Raw genomic sequence first — 17,320 nt, forward strand, 5'->3', positions numbered from 1 at the left:
TTTGTGAAAGGGCCCCCCTCCTTCTCCTGTAGATGTTATTCTGAGTCAAAACCTAACTTTCCCTGAAACTGAACAAAGACTTACCCAGGGAGTTCAGCTCTGCTTCCTTTGGTTTGTTTGTTTTCATTTATTTGTTGCCTGGTTTGTTTTGCTACTTTATAGAGAGCCTGTGTTTAATCCTAATGCTTGGAAGGAGGAAATAGCTTATTTGATATTTGTTAGTTTTCTTATGTGAAAGGGATTACTGATAAGGAATGTTTTTGAAAGATGAAGAATGATTCTTTACAGATTAAAAATGACCAGAGTATTCCCCTTGCACTGATTTATTTAAAGAGGGAAATTGGAAGGAAAAATGAATTATTTAAGAAGAGAAAAATGTATTCTAAACCCACAACTGTAGAAGCAGGGAGAAAACAGGGTTAGAATGGTTCAAAAACCTAGCAGGATGAGTATCAACTTAATGCATTATTGTTATTTTTTATAGGATACTCAAAGAAGAACCAAAAATCTTCCTCCCCTTGATCCGGAAGTTCTTTCTGTATTTGTGCCTCCATTCATCAGCAGAGATGATATTCACACGGCTAATACAAGCACTAATAATTTGAACAGAAGTAAGCGTCGGTCTTTCCGAAAGAAGAAGGAGAAACCCAAGTTTGAAAACATCAAGAGTGTCAATGGGGAGCAGAAAGTGCCCGACACCGAGGACATTACAGTTCCAAAGGACATTGATCTTATTGGTTTGCCACAGCTGTGCTTCCCAGGTACTGTAGGGCTCTCACTTCTAAGTGAGAACTGTTTTAATATGTTTTTCATGACCCATAATACGATCATCTTCACTCTCTTAGTGAATTCCACAGTACAAAAACCGTGTCTACTTCTCAGCAGGTCAGTGATGAGAGTAGGGCTGAACTGGGTGGGACAGACCCGTTAGAACAAGAAGCTGCAGCAGGTGCAGGGGAGGGAAGCAGAAAATCCCCGTCCACAACGGATTCACAATCTTGGCTTAAATGGATGAGCACCCGTGCACTTTTTCTTTTTTCCCCCCTTTTTTTTGAATGACTCTTGGAATTTGCATTTGCTATTAAGATAGCCTAATTAGTGTATTCTTAACATATACAATAAAGTTAGTAATGACTCTTTCCTCCAGGCTTAAGTGCAGCAATTTTAACATGCATATTAGTACTGCACACCTTACAGATACCTTGAGGGGGGAGTGAGCAAAACTCATCTATTGTACTTTCCATTTAAAATGCAAAATAATTGTGGAATATTTCTGGCTTCTTCAGTAATGTGTGGCTTGCAACCTTTGTAAGAAACCTTAGATTGATTGGATTGTATATGTGCATTTTAATCCCTTCAGATGACACATTTCTCCTGAAATTAAGTAGAAATGTGCAGTATTTGGTATGAATAATCACTTTTCAAGCAGTTGTCACTGTGTGTATATATATATCATTATATATTTTAACTACATATATATATAGTCTTAAAAAAAAAACAAACTTCTGTCTTCATTGCAGGAGGACTTCATGTAACTTCTGAATCAAAAGAGGACCAGATTCATTTCCTGGTCTTCACAGATGTCTGTGGTAACAGAACATATGGTGTTGTTGCACAGTACTACCAGCCTATGCAAGTATGTTATTTAACTCATGCCATTATTGAAACATATTAAAAGATATAAAATAAAATGCTTGGAAAATAATGCCGGGTTTAATTTCTGCAATTAGTTAACATAGTTTTTCTTAGCAGAAGTATAGAACAAATCATATTTTATAATGCCGTTGTAATTTAATGCATTGCTATTCTAGTGTACTCTGATTAAAATCCATAACAGGTTTTTCAGGAGTTTTGACTGAATATTTAAGAGCAGACTTGTCCCTTGGGCACGTTTTTTGTGAAGGCTGTGCCCTCTGTTCTTTCTAAATATCTTCTCTGCTAAAATTCTTTTTGATATGTGTGTTTAGTTGTGTAGGCTGAAATTTTTCTGAAGAGCTCAAGGGAGATAGGCATCCAAATCCCCTGAAAATGCAGAGGGAATTGGGTATCATATCTCTTGAGCTCTCAAGAAAATACCAGCCACAAATTCCTGATTAACATAAACACATTAATCTGTAGTTTCCTTGTAGGGTGGCTGTATTTCCTCAAACGGGCAGCCCCCCTGGGAATCTGCGCGGACTGAGAAGAAGTCGGAGTGTTTTGTACCGCTCGCTATTTGCGTTATATCCAGATACCCGTATTTCAATGCCCTCAAGGATTGCCTCTCATGGTAAGGCTTGCTATCCTCTGTGTTTTTACTGGAAATAACTGCGCAGGTTTTCGTACATCAGTTCCCACAACGTGCAGAATGCTAAAACAGGTTTAAGTTAAGATGCTATCAGATGGGAGGGAGTGGAAGAGAAGAAATGTGAAGTGAATGTTACCTGGGCAGCAGGAAAACACACATTTTAAATATCAAAAAAATTAATGTTTAGATCTGATGACGTCTTTCTATTCTTTGATATTCTTGGTATGCCTAGAAGAATAACAATTTGCAGGAAACAGATGCCTCAGACTTTGTGGTATTTTTTTTTGTTTGGTTGGGTTTTGTTTTTCTTTACACTGGAAGAAGGATGAGTGCAGTTCTGGCACACTGGTGAAAATCACTTCAAAAGCCAAAGACCTCTTTATTATGCAGCACACAAATGCCATAAGAACGTGAATATGTGTATGGATAAGCAGTTAATGACATTTTAACTAAATCCAAGTTAATTGAGGGAGTATGGTGGCTGCCTGGCTGTCGTAGAACTAGCAGAGAAAATTGTAGTGTTAGAGTACTTCATGTGTCAGAAACACTCAAACTCTGCAGTACGGATGAATTAAAAGAGAAATGAACATAAGTCAGTCTTCTTTCGTAACTTTTGAGGTCATAACCTTTGTATGTTGCTTTGTTGTTAAACTGTTAAAATCTGTATGCTTTTCTAAAGTGGATTAAACCCTCCTTGCGTGAGGGAGCCTGGCACTGCATGGTGGACATTCCTGGCTAATTTTGCTTGCAGAGGTAGAAGATTCCTTTCAGGAAATTTCAGCCAAGCTTTGTAGAGACAAATTTGACGTAACGTGTCATCTTTTTGCAGGGATTTGCCTCAGCAGGTGATATTTGTATATGTAAGCCGAGAAATACTAGGGTTTTAGGTCACAGCTTGAGTCTGCCAGTCTTTTTCTGCCTGCTGTTGGTGTTCTGAGCAGACAGCAGTGTGTTTCGTGGGTGCAGTGGGTGCATCACTGCCCCCCAACTGGACTCTGTACCTTGGTTGTTTCCCCTGTGGGCTTGGATGTTGTAGGGGCTGGCTTTCCCCGGTTTAGATAAGAGAGCCCTGGAAGAACAAAGCAGTGCCTTCCTTCCTCCCTGGTAATTCAGATGTTTCCTCCAAAAACCTTTGATACCAGAAGCGAGTAACTCTTGGCTGCCCTTAAGGAGAAAACACCCACTGCTGTTTTTCATGCTAGCTCTGTCCTGTCACTTTCAGAGCATTAATAGAGGGGTTAAGTGTGGACGAGGGACATCGATGTGGTAAAAACTAGGTATTCACAGGCTACTGCAAAATCCAGACGATCAGTAAATTAAAAAGGAAATGTTTTGTTTCACTTTCTCCTTTCCTGCCCAGATCACTTTTTCCAGTCCTTCCATTTTAGTCAGTTGCATCAGCCATTGGTACTGCAGGAGGTGATTCATTCGCTTTTTATAGTCCCAAACCTCAAATAAATACTAATTTGTGTGACTGTTACAACTGTGTACCTGAGCTGTGATGCTTTGCAATCTATCAGGCCTTTATAATATGCTTCTGTGGTGGTTTTAGCCAGCTGGGCAGCTGAGCTCCACCACAGATGCTTTCTCACTCCCCTTTCTCAAAGGGAAAGGGGGAGAAAATAGGATGGGAAGGGCTCAAGGGTTGGGATAAGGACAGGGAGATCACTCACCGATTATTGTGACAGCCTGAACAGACTCAGCATCGGGAGATGAATGACATTTATTGCCTATGACTAACAAGCTAGAGCAGTGAGAAACCACAAGCAAACTAAAAACACCTTCTCCCGATCCACCCTCTTCTCCCTCAACGCCCTGAGGGGCCCAGGGGAATGGGGAGTGGGGGCTGCGGTCAGTCTATAGCGTTTCATCTCTGTCTCTCCTTCCAGGTCCCTTTCTGCCCCTGCTCCCTGTAGGGTCCTTCCCAAACTGAGCCTGTGTGGGCTGTCCACAGGCAGCAGCTTTTCAGGAACTGCTCTCACACGGCTCCATCCCATGGGGTCCATCCCCCAGGAGCAAACTGCTCCAGCATGGGTCCCCCACGGATGGGCGGCAGCTCCCCTCAGACAGAAGCCAGCCCTGCAGCTCCCTGCTAGCAAAAACTTGCCACGTAAACCCAGTCCAGCTTTATGCTTTTTTTTTATTCCCTGAACTCAGCTCTCCACAGGCTGGGAAATAGTCTAGATTCAGTTTTGCAGTTATGGTGCTCAGCAGAGGTTTATATGGTATGTTCATGAGTCATTTCTTCTCTAAGGGAGATACTTCCGAGCTGGATGAAGCAGTCAGTTTGTGAAAGCATTTTTAAATAGTCCGCTAAGGGAGAAGTGGGAAAATGTTCAGGAAAGCCATGGAAAATTCCAGAGGCTACAGAAATGTTTCTAGGTTCAGAGCAGACAGGAACCAGCTTGCAGGTGGAGCCTTGCACGTGTGGAAAGGAACTAGCAGGTAGAGTCATCTCTTTAGAAATTCAACCTTCTGCCTCTGGCTGGGTATTTTAAACATTATAATTAAATATTTCCGCCTTGATCACCCATAACACGTTTTTTGCACTCACTTAAAGCATTAGCCTCCAAGGTAACTATAGATGGCTTCTTCCTTTAAACTGCACTGGTTTCTAAGGGCAGTTCAAATTCGTCTTTAACCTGCCATCTAAGCTTTAATTGACTTGTAGATATGTCAATAATTATATGGCAGTTCTCAAGGGTAATAGAACTGCAAGTTGTCCTGGTCATTTAGCGGGGGAATTTAGTGGCACAGCTCTCCTCCTGTATCTCTGCTGCATCTGGCTGTAAGATCCTCATGTGTGTGTGTGCAGCTGGAAGGAGAGGGGAAACGCAAGTGGCAAAACTCTGTTCAGTGCTGGCTTTTCCTGCTGAACTGGAAACTCAACCGATGATGTTTCGGCTAGCAAACGTGACGCCCATCTACAAGAAGGGCCGGAGGGCAGACCCGGGAAACTACAGGCCTGTCAGTTTGACCTCAGTGCCAGGAAAGCTCATGGAGCAGATCCTCCTGAGAGTCATCATGCAGCAATTGCAGGGGAAGCAGGCGATCAGGCCCAGTCAGCATGGCTTTATGAAAGGCAGGTCATGCCTGACGAACCTGATCTCCTTCTATGACAGAGTGACATGCTGGGTGGATGAGGGAAAGGCTGTGGATGTGGTCTACCTTGACTTCAGCAAGGCTTTTGACACCGTCTCCCACAGCATTCTCCTCAAGAAACTGGCTGCTCTTGGCTTGGACTGGCGCACACTTCGCTGGGTTAGAAACTGGCTGGATAGCCGGGCCCAAAGAGTCGTGGTGAATGGAGCCAAGTCCAGTTGGAGGCCAGTCACTAGTGGCGTCCCCCAGGGCTCGGTGCTGGGGCCGGTCCTCTTTAATATCTTCATCGATGATCTGGACGAGGGCATCGAGTGCACCCTCAGTAAGTTCGCAGATGACACCAAGTTAGGTGCGTGTGTCGATCTGCTCGAGGGTAGGAAAGCTCTGCAGGAGGATCTGGATAGGCTGCACCGATGGGCTGAGGTCAACTGCATGAAGTTCAACAAGGCCAAGTGCCGGGTCCTGCACCTGGGGCGCAATAACCCCAAGCAGAGCTACAGACTGGGAGAGGAATGGTTGGAGAGCTGCCAGGCAGAGAAGGACCTGGGAGTAATGGTGGATAGTCGGCTGAATATGAGCCAGCAGTGTGCTCAGGTGGCCAAGAAGGCCAACGGCATCCTGGCTTGTATCAGGAACAGCGTGACCAGCAGGGCTAGGGAGGTGATCGTCCCCCTGTACTCAGCTCTGGTGAGGCCGCACCTCGAGTACTGTGTTCAGTTTTGGGCCCCTCGCTACAAGAAGGACATCGAGGTGCTTGAGCGGGTGCAGAGAAGGGCGACGAAGCTGGTGAGGGGCCTGGAGAACAAGTCCTACGAGGAGCGGCTGAGGGAGCTGGGCTTGTTCAGCCTGGAGAAGAGGAGGCTCAGGGGTGACCTTATCGCTCTTTTTAGGTACCTCAAGGGAGGCTGTAGCGAGGTGGGGGTTGGCCTGTTCTCCCACGTGCCTGGTGACAGGACGAGGGGGAATGGGCTTAAGTTGAGCCAGGGGAGTTTTAGGTTAGATGTTAGGAAGAACTTCTTCACTGAAAGGGTTGTTAGACATTGGAACAGGCTGCCCAGGGAAGTGGTGGAGTCACCATCCCTGGAAGTCTTCAAAAGACGTTTAGATGTAGAGCTTAGGGATATGGTTTAGTGGAGGGCTGTTAGCGTTAGGTTGGAGGTTGGACTCGATGACCTTGAGGTCTCTTCCAACTTAGAAATTCTGTGATTCTGTGATATATTCTTTGGGATTTTTATATTTGTTTCAAAGCTCGTGATCACCATGTGCTTTCCTTGACTCCATTGGACAGATAAGATCAGAATGTCTACCCTTAGGGGTGTTTTGTTGTTTTTATAAAAAGGTAGCATACTGTGCCAGGGTGGAGTTGAGAGGAAGAAGTGGAGAGGTAACATTTTTTTGGTTTTGATTGTGTTACAGACTTATTTATTTTTCCTCATAGGGCATCAAACAGTTCGCTGCAGGGATGCATGGCTGTTCTGAAAGGAATACAAGCAATTATAGCAAACAAGACCTCAGTGATCTGTTTGGAGCAACCCCTGTGCAGCTGGGGTTGTTTCAGCTTTTTGTAACGTTACAAAATTCTGTCGCTGTTTGCCTGTAAAGCAGAAAGGCAGTTATGTTCATCTACCACTCTTCTGGGTGCTTTGGCTGATTTATCGTTCTGCCAGCCTGGGGATTTGAAAAAACTTGCTGGTGGACCTTAAACCACCTATTTCTGGTGTGTAGCTCTTTCCTGTAATTACTCATGGGAAAAATCCTCTTTGTTATTGCTAATAAAGGGCTGATGCTGAAGTAGGTTCTGTTTCCACTTAGAATCCTGTCCCAGCAAGAGATTCCTGGGGAAATATAAAAACAAAAAACTCTGTACTGCAGAGCTCGTTGTTTGCAGGCCCTGCAGTGCAGAGGATCGTGCATAGGTAGGGTGGTTGTTTGTTTTCATTTAGAAGATTCCTCAGAGGTATTTTGTCGTCATAAGCATTTCCAGATAAAACTTGGGCTCCTAATCTTTATCAAACACCAAAGTACAGTAAAAATAACTGGAAACCAGCTCAAACTAAAGATGAGAATGGAACATCCAAAGTTAGATCCATGTATGTGCTTTGAAGTGCAAGGTGAACTTCCAAACCTTCATCGTAGTGATGATGATCTTTCGTTCACAAAGTGAAATATCCCTGGCACTGATCTCCCTCTGGATGAGCTCTCATCTTGGATGGATGAACAGGCTTCGTTCAAACAAGAAATCTTCCAACCTGTGTAAGAGTTTCTTCAGCTGCCTTGGGAAAAGTGCAAATAGCTTGCAGCACCGAGGCAGTACAAAGCACCTACTCTCCCGTGGTCTTGCTTTCTGAAAAATCTGTTTGAGGGCAGTTAGCAGAGGTAATGGAAGGTGCTTAAACTCATTAGCTCCCTCTCTAATGTCTCAGAGATTACCTCCTTTATTTCAGCAGGCTTTTGCAGTGCGGATCTGTCAGCTGCTGTTACACTGATGGGCGTAGCTTGCTGATCAGGAGGCTCTCACAGCCCCTTTTGTACATCTGCTCCTTTACAGCATCAGGGTCAGGTGGTTTCTGTTGTAACACTTACTGGATGTGTTGCCACATGCTTTATAATCTCGAATAATAAAGCAACAAACAAAAACCTCTTGGGTCTGCCTCTGCTGTTGGTAGTACCTTAGATATGGTCTGAGTGTGGCAGCATGTTTAAAGTACATTGCTTTGAGAATTTCTAAATTCCTGTCCCCCTGCCACCTCCACACCCCCTGGTAGCTGATGGACTCTGCAGGATGCATGTTGCAGCCTAGTACTCAGCCCAAGGCAGCTTCCAAAGGTGAATTTAGTAAATCTAAATGTCTTCCTTATTGCTAACGTGCTATAAAGCTTGGTGACACAGAACAGAATGTCTTTATTCAGGAGTCTACGTTCTGTACACAAATGTGGAAACCTGACTTCTGATATATCTCTCAAGCTACTCAGTTGCTTTGTAGACTGCTTCTTTTCCCAACTACAAGTTTCCTGCAAGAGTCCAAAGAACATACAAAGCAGAATAAAACTGCAAAGGAGAATATTAACCATACGAAGTTCCTCATTTCTGCACATACAGATTAGGCTTAAATTCCAGATTTGTAGCTTCTGAATTGTTACGTTTCAGGAATGCTGTCAGACTTCCTGGTTTGCTGTGTTAATATCGTGTATGTTTAAATGCACGTGAGTTGAGCTGGCATATAATGCAAACCGCATGATCTGCGTGGCCTTGAAACAGCTGAGGTAATGCAGATCCAGAGTAGCAATATTGGACAAGTTTGCACTTTGCATTTGTCCTTACGGGGGTAAGAACGATAACAAACAGCGGTGTTCATACAGGGTTAGGCCTTACATTATGTATGGCTCTTGCTTCAGGTTCCTCTGCTGTTTAGTCTTTTTTTAATACACAGTTTCTCTTTTTTTGATAGTGTTTTCCATCTTAGAGCTGATCTTTGATGCTTGGGATGGGATGGACATAATGGCACTGTGTTGTTCTTGAAGCAATCTGAGTATGCTCCTTCCTCAAGCTGCATCTCACCTCTAGATTTCTTTGGCCATCATTAGATGAAGTGTGCCAGCTGCATCCTCTGATACATATGGAGCATTATTTTATGCAAGGAAGTAAAATAAAACAACCAACCAAAACAAAACACTGGTCTGCTTCTGATGCAGCAGCATCATTAAAATTAAATGGAGCCGTTAAAGTATCCAATAAATTAGAAACAAATTATCTGGTATAATAGCTTCATTGCTCCTAGTAATACCTCTTAATTCTAGGTTGTCATCAGAAAAGCTTTCTTCATGTTTATATGTTATTATTTATAATTTTTTCTCTATAATTTAATTTCAGCTTACTGGTGCAACTGCGACCTTTCAAGGATTTAGATGTCGATGATCACATAAAAGAATTTGCAGCAAAATTATTTTTAATACCCAGCCCGCCACCAGGACCACTGCACTTGGTAATTACTGATGCTGAATTTCCTAATTATCTTCGTATTACACACTATAAAGCTCTAGGATGTTGCTTCGTATAAATTAGAGAAATGTCTTCCCTGTCAGATCAGAGATTTTGCCTGCTGATACATAACTGATGTCAAAAGGGAAACAAAATTTCCCTCTCAACTGTGTCACTTGACCAAAGTGTGGGAGTTCCCTGTCTTGTATCTGATTTTGGGCACCTTGTTATCTTTCATCTACCTGAAATGGCTTCCAGGGAAGCAGTGCTTCAGCCATGTGCTTCTCCTTATCTGATTTCCTTGAACCTTGGATAAGGGGTTTGGAGAAGAGGGAAAAAAGAGCATAGGTGGAACATTGAGTGATTGGCTAAACCAACTACCGAGTGCCGAGATAATCCAGCATTTGTACCCCTGATATTTGAAGTGGAATATTTGAAACACTGAAATAATCCATTTGGTTTGGCTTGTTTTGTCTTCTTCACATAACATTCATAATTTTTCTGTTTCCTAAATGAATTTTATCAAGACTTTGAGTTTTCCAGTTGTACCTACAGATATAAATTACATTATAATATATTTATAACAAAGAAGGTTTTAGAAGTCTTAAAAGTATTTTATTTTAAAGTTTTATTGGCCAAGTAGCCTATGATAATGAAAGGAAACAAAGTCCTTGTCAGTCTTTCAAACTAGAGATTTTATCTTTTGCTATTTCCCTCTGTTTCTATTCCAGTGCTCAAATACCTGTCTTTTTGCTGCTAGTTCATCTTGATGCTTTGTAGCTGGACCTAAAATTCTGGGCTAAATGCGGTGTGGGAACACTTTCATTAAGAAATAAACAAAAAAACATCTGTTGTAACAGGTATTTAATATGAAACCACTTCAAATAATAATTCCTTCACGGGAGGACCCGGACAGTCCAGTTATTGACTTGGATCTTCACCTTCCGTTGCTGTGTTTCAAGCCAAAGCAGGTGCTTCAGGTAAAGCTCATCAACACTTTAAATTGTATGTGGGATTGATAGTACTGGTAATTTGTATTTAAAACAAAGAAACAAAACAAGATGTTTTAGTTACTGAAAAGCATCGTAAACCCAGGAATTCAGAATAGCCTTAGTTCTGCATATTAAAAATATAACATAATAAACCGTACTTATTAAGATATTTCCTTACTTAAAGACCAGATTAAGGCATATTGGATTTATTTCTTCTACAGTTTAGCAACAGGTGCTAAATTTCTTAAGCACACATTTTAAAATATAAATGCCCAAGCTGACAGATTTTATTTTGATTTCTCATAAAATGCATTTTCAGAAGGTTCATAAGAATGCTTCTCATGTGTTTAAAAAAAAAAGGACCTGTGGGATGGATTAGTGACAGTTGGCATTCCTGTAAAGAGAATGTAAATGGTACAGAAAGACAAGAAAATACAAGAAGCTATTTGCAAAGAGTTTTTTTCAGGGTTTCATAGAATTGTCCAGTAATTTTGATTTGGAGTGTCTTTGTAGGTTACTTGGTCTGACTCTGCTTAAATGTAAGATCTGACTTCAAAGTTCAATTAGGTTGTCCAAGATCTTTAGCAGTACTGGTGTCACTTCCTCTAAAAAGCTCAGGTTGGAGACTTCTATCCATGTTTGTAAACGTCCTCAGTCCTGAGAAGGGAGGTGGTACTGGCTTTTTTTTTTTTTTTTTTTTTTTTTTTTTTTTTTTTAATTTTTTGATGTGCCCATTTTTCCACCCACTTCTGCATTTTATGAATGGAGCTATCAAAAATCCTCCATAATGGTCCTCTGCAACTGGTGCATCTGGAGCTTGGAGTTTGCGTTCTCGCCTTTTTGAGATAACCAGTATGTGCCATGGCTTGGCTTCGAGTCATCCCACTTAACTCAAGGCATCTGAGTTTGGTGCTGAGATGCCATTAAGTCCCTCTCTATCAGAGGGAAAGGGTGAATTAACTTCTTCAGTGATTTCAGCTAAATCCTAGCCTCTTTGACATTGGTGGCAAAACGCCTCTTGACTTCCATAATTAAATTTACTCTCCTTCTCTGTTTTCTTCTCTTAGTTTTCTAAGAGCCCATAAATGGATGTTATTTCAATTTTAATAGTACGTAAGTTATCTCTTAGAAAACAGAACTTGTGAGACTGTTTTGCAAGCAGATGGAATATTTGTGTATATGCTGTATGTTCTAGATGTAACTCCTTGTAAACGCTTTGTTGTTTTCAGATCTTGACCTGCATTTTGACTGAGCAGAGAATTGTTTTCTTCTCTTCTGACTGGGCCTTGCTGACGCTCGTGGCTGAGTGCTTTATGTTGTACCTTCATCCTCTTCAGTGGCAGCACACTTTTGTGCCTATTCTGTCTCGTCACATGCTGGATTTCGTAATGGCCCCAACATCTTTTCTGATGGGGTGTCATATCGATCACTTTGAAGAAGTTAGCACGGTATGTTCCCATTCTTGCTGTTCAGTTCCATGTGTGTGTTTTCTCCCTTCTTTCAGATTCACCTAGAAACCTGGTTTTGTTATTTAGGTGTGTGAGAAGTGAAGAAACTGAAAGTAATAGAGCCATGTTAGTGTGACCATTGGCTTATTGGGATAAGCTGCTTGTTATATCCTTTACCCTTATTTTCTTTTCTCATGGCTTTTTCTCATGGCTTCTGGGAGTTTCTTTTTCATCTGGGAAAATTTCCATCTACATGTTGTTTGTGTATGAGTAGTTTCCCTTCAGATCTTTGCTTGAAGAGTTGTGTGGGCTGAATTCCTTTTCCAGGCAGCTGGGTTAAGAGGTCAGCATGCACTTGAAAATACTCTAATGGAGCTGCTGTTCTCTATCATGGAACTACTTAATTAATTAGAAGAAAAACAGCAATATAAAGAATGTAATTTCTCAGTTATTCTGAAGGTTTATTTTTGTCCTTATTTTTGAAACACTCTTTTAGTAGGTGGTAGTACTCTTGTGTATTAAGGAGAAAGAGAAATACATTGTCAGTCTTTCTGTTTTCTTCTGTTAAAAAGGAAACTGAAGATTTAATTCTAATTAATATTGATAATGGGAATATTGCACGTTCAAAAATGGATGAAGAGGAACCTGAAATTCCAGATGTTCCGGCACAAGCCGCAGAAACTTTCATAAAGAGGTAAAAAGATACTGAAACTGTGTTTATCATAGTGCATAAATCATGTCGGGCTCTCTTTTTAATGTTTTTATTGTGTGTTATTTATTATTAATTCATATTTTTCATATAAAATGCCATTTGATGAAGGAAAATTGAAGTTTTCAATTAATTAATATACAATTAACTTTTAAGCGGTTGTAATCATAGCCATGTTATGCTGCAACACCTAGAACAACTGTTTATTTTTGATTTCAGATATTATTCTTTGAACTTTACTGTTCTTTATACAGAAAACTGAGTGCACTGTGATGTACGTGCGCTAATAGGACTTCCAGGAATCTTGTTCGCTTGTCAGTGTTTGTAAATCAGTCTTGCACTTGGTAAAAAAAACAAAAACAAAAACAACAACAACAAAAAAACATTTGTGAGAGCTAAATGACTTTTTCTTTAATAGATAAGAAGAAAACATTGGTGTTAGGATGTAACTTGACATTTATTTTTCTTTTCCGTGTAGAGTGGAGGGTCTTCAGCTGCATTATGACCTAGAGCTGTGCCATCTCCGTGCCAGCACAGATCTTGGTGAACTCCAAATGCGCAGAAGGGCTTGGCAGCAGAAGCTGAATACAGAAGTTCAGCAAATGACTTTGCAGTTAATTGTTAATATATTCAGGTGAGCGGGTATAGAATTCTTTATCGTAAGAGCGTATGGCACTGGTTAAGATGTCACTGAAAATATTCTTATTTTATCCTGTTTCATAGACATTCCATAAATCTTGTAGGTTTTGTGAGGGAATGAGAAAGAGGTCCTGCCAACCTGCTGGAATATCCATCATTAATGTATTCAGATACATCTAGTACCTGCTGTAGGTGGCCCTGCTAGAGCAGGGGTTGGACCAGATGACCTCTAGAGGTCCTTTTCAACCCCAGTGATTTGGTGATATACGTTTTTAGGACATCTTAGGTAAAGCTGTTCTAATTGTGGACTTGCGTGTCTCTTTTGAGAGGATTCCAGGAAGAGAAGTGCAGCCCTTTTCTCTAGAAGAAGAGGGGAAAATCCCCAGCCATTTACCACCCCCCTCTTGTTGGGGATGGAGCTCCCTGTGGGTCAGCTGCTCACCTACCTGCTCCTAACACTTCCAGTCCGGAGGTGCTGGGTTAATTTATATAGCCCAAGTGCCAGGGCTGTGTTAACTGCTTGCTTTTGTTGGGTCACTGTAGAGAACAGTCACGCAAGTGGCTGGGCCCTCTGCAAGGACAGTAGCTCCTGGATGTGGACGAATCAACAGACTCCAGAGAGCACAGCTGGATCTGGAAAACAAAATCCATTTAAAGCCTGATGTGCTGCCACTGTGGAATTTGGTGGATTGCAGTGTTTGGCAGCAATATGTTCCAGATAAAGATGAACAAGAAATGCCTTTTCCTGCCTGAACAGCTTGAACTCTCTAACTCACTAAATGCCTGTATACAAAAAAAAAAAAAAAAATGAACAGATGCTTTGGTATTTAAGAGATGATAATAACCTTTTGATTGTTTGATTCTTTTGATTCTTTTCTTGCTTTCTTTCTCCTTGCCTTCAAACTTCCTCTGTTCTTTTTTTTTATTTTTCAGCATTGTTTCTTCTATCTTCTAATGCTCTATCTACCACCGTCCAGGAATGAAGGAAAGTAAATCTCTGATGCAATTGTGCTGCCACTTGCTGCTCTCTCCAGTGAAGCACTGTAGTATTTCTGTGTGCATGAGGTTCCATGTTCAAAGCAAGCCATGATAAATAATATAGAACTATATACTTGTACTAACTACCATTTTTCTGAACACATGCATGAAAGATGAGCAATGTAGTGGCCTTTTGTCAGGTCTCTGCATGGATATAAGATTCCCCAGTTGTGCTTACATTGGATTTTAGCTCACCAAGTTATTTTCTTCATTTACGAGTTTTTTTTTTTTTATTTCTTAATATCCAGCATGAATAGATGAAATAAGATAGAATTTTATTATCCTAACCTTTTATTAGAAGCCCTGGTTTTAGCCACTTGCATGTATCTAGCTTAAATAATTTAACCGTGGGCTTGAGTTCGGTGAACAGCTTTTGTTTTTTTTCCTGAAAAACTCACACATGCTGCTCCTGAGACAGCTTGTTCTCTCTTGTTTTTAGGACACAGAAGTTAGAACTGATGTCTGGTTTTTCAGAGATAGCACAGAGCCTCTGTTGCCTGCTGTGACCATGCATATGCTAAAAATTGCATTGATTTTGCATCTCACTTTCTCTCTTATTGAAAGAACTCTTTCTCTTCAGACACAACACAAGTTGTCACTTAGTGCTGGCTTTAGGAGCAGAGTTTGAGAGCACAGCAAAACATTTTCAGTGCCTCATGTGCATGTTACAGACGTGATGCAGTGGGACAATATGAAGCCAGATCACAGATTTCACGTTGCCCACGTGGAGAGGTGCCTTCATAGTGCCTCCAGTGGGTTGTATGGGACCCTGCATATAGACACAATTTCAGGGTTGGAGCCTAAGTCATGACTTACATGTAAATTTACAGATTCTCCTCCAGGGGTTACTGAAATTAAACCCATGGACTGTAAGTGACCTTGCTGGTTGGAAATGGCAGTGACAGCAGGTAGCTTGTTTTGCTTCTTACAAGAGTCTGTATTTTTTTTCTGTGATTCGGTAGCTCAGGCTTGTTCAGTAAAACTGAATTTTCCTTCTGATACTGCGGCATGTTTCTGGTAGTATCAGTGGGTTGCTGCTGCAAAAGGGCAACTTACTTACAAATCCCCAAGCATATTTATCTTTGTGTTTATTTTATCTCCAGGGAAGTAAAAGACCATCTAAATTATGAACACAGAGTGTTTAACAGTGAAGAATTTCTGAAAACAAGGGCAGTGGGAGACCAGCCGTTTTACAGAAAGGTAAATTCAGTGTTAAATATGTTGTGATTCTGCTATTAATCCCTACTTTAGGATTAATGCCAAAAATTAATGGCATGGTCACAGTTTGGGCTGTGTAGTGTTCCTGACTCACCAGCTTTCACAGAACGCTTTATGAGATTTGTTTTATTTACTGTAAACAGATTAAATAGCAGGCAGCATTTTGGAGAGCAAGACACTACGTAATTTCAGAGCAAATAAAACGTAATTCCCCAGGGGTGCGATAAACCTATGGCAGATGGTCAGTAGAGCTACATCTAAACTGCATTTTAAGCGCAGGCACCTGTCCAGACTGTTTGGACCAAAGCCCACGCGTGGACACGGGTTTTGAGCAAGCCTGTGAGCACGGCAGAAGAGCCTGAATGGCACGAGTTGAAGCACCTGCCTTATCTGCAGCGTGGGCAGCGGGGCATGGAGCTACTGATGCCTGCTTGGCTGCAAGCCCCAAGCCCGTTTCCTACAGCGTGTCACAGTGAGAGTGTGCTGCTCACACCAGCCACAGGATTTGTCTCTTGTTGGGCTCAGTAGGTAGAACTACAGCTGCTTGGGCTAAAGGAAACCCTAAAATTCCCACTTAATTTTTCCTAGCACTCCTACTAACTCAGCTTATTGGAATATACCTTATTTTAAAGCCCTATAGGCATGTGGAGTTTTCCTGTACAAGCCCTGAGTTCCTTTTGTTCCTTCTGTGAGGTTGCAGGCATTTTCCTTTGGAACACCAGTGCATGAGGATGCTTTTAATGTAATGACTGTGTATATCCTAAAGAAATAGGGTGGGTGTGATTTCCTCATTAAAAAGAGAGCATCTTGGTCACAAGGCTGTAGGATTTGGTGCTGTTCTCTTTGGTGTCAGGCTGTCACTGATCATCAAAGGCTGGAGACCCTTTGGGTGAGGAGGGGAAGTGAGGAGAAAGGAAGTGAAAATGGAAGAAGGAAAGGAGCAGGGAGAAAAGGAGAAACTAAGAATAGACAAATTACACCAGAGCTTCTTGAAGTGTTCAGGCGCTTTGCCCAGAAGCTCAAAGTTTGAGATTTTTATCCTTGCAGTTAATTTTTCATCAAACTGTTTGCACCTAATTAAATTAATATTTACCTTCAGGTAATTAAACTAAACCGTCACGTGTCTGAGAAATAGACTTAGCGTATTTAAGGGTTTGTGTCTAGCCATTTACCAAACTAAATACGGAAAAAATATAAAGAACCTGTCAATGTGTCAGCTGGCCAAAAACTTAGGAGAAATGTTCTGACTCAGATTTCAAACGAATAGAAATAATTGAAATGTTCTCAATGGCAGTTTCTAATGCTATAAATGAAGGAGTGGCAATTTCATGAGTTGAAATTTAAAGCACATCCATATTTAAGAAGACCTTTGAACAGATGACTCATTTAAATACTAAAATACCACAGTGGTACGTTTGCTTTCAAGTAAATCTTGCAAGTTAGAAAAATATGGACTAATCACTAGTGTTATCTAGTGTTATCGATAGTGTTAATGGTATCTAGTGATATCTGGAGTTATCTTGATTAATTATCTTTAAAAACCATTAGGAAGGACTCAGTTCCTGCAGCTTGTCAGCGCCTGTATATACAACTGGAAATAAAATACGCCATCTACTGGAGAATACCTGAAAGCAGAAATCTTGGTGCTTCTGTAGATGCCATTTTACAGGATGCATTGCAAATAGGTAGCTAAGAGGCATCCTGAGTACAAACAGGCTATTTGTTGTGAAAATGTTTCCATTAAGTTCAGAGTACCAGAATTACTTACGAATCTGATTCATAAATCAAAATTACTTATGTTTATCTGATCAATAAACTCCCACCCCGGTAACTACAAGACTAAAAAGCATACTTTAGCCAAGCCTCTGTGATAAAGCATTAATTAAACAATTTTTGTATTTACAGTCAA

General features: G+C 41.1%; 1 protein-coding gene across 1 annotated transcript in view; it reads left to right on the plus strand.

Moving 5' to 3' along the window:
* The first annotated feature begins 706 nt into the window (after positions 1 to 706).
* DENND3 (DENN domain containing 3) overlaps positions 707 to 17,320 on the plus strand; it is a 29,876-nt gene continuing 13,262 nt past the window's right edge. The window contains exons 1-9 of the mRNA XM_084306707.1: positions 707 to 761; positions 1,521 to 1,636; positions 2,130 to 2,269; positions 9,260 to 9,371; positions 10,228 to 10,347; positions 11,589 to 11,807; positions 12,380 to 12,501; positions 12,995 to 13,150; positions 15,297 to 15,393. Of these exons, the coding sequence (XP_084162833.1) occupies positions 1,631 to 1,636; positions 2,130 to 2,269; positions 9,260 to 9,371; positions 10,228 to 10,347; positions 11,589 to 11,807; positions 12,380 to 12,501; positions 12,995 to 13,150; positions 15,297 to 15,393 (972 nt within the window). The 5' untranslated portion in view covers positions 707 to 761; positions 1,521 to 1,630. The remainder of the gene's footprint in view (positions 762 to 1,520; positions 1,637 to 2,129; positions 2,270 to 9,259; positions 9,372 to 10,227; positions 10,348 to 11,588; positions 11,808 to 12,379; positions 12,502 to 12,994; positions 13,151 to 15,296; positions 15,394 to 17,320) is intronic.

Source organism: Netta rufina (assembly GCF_964035555.1).
Source record: "Netta rufina genome assembly, chromosome: 2".
NCBI classification, from domain to species: Eukaryota; Metazoa; Chordata; class Aves; order Anseriformes; family Anatidae; genus Netta; species Netta rufina.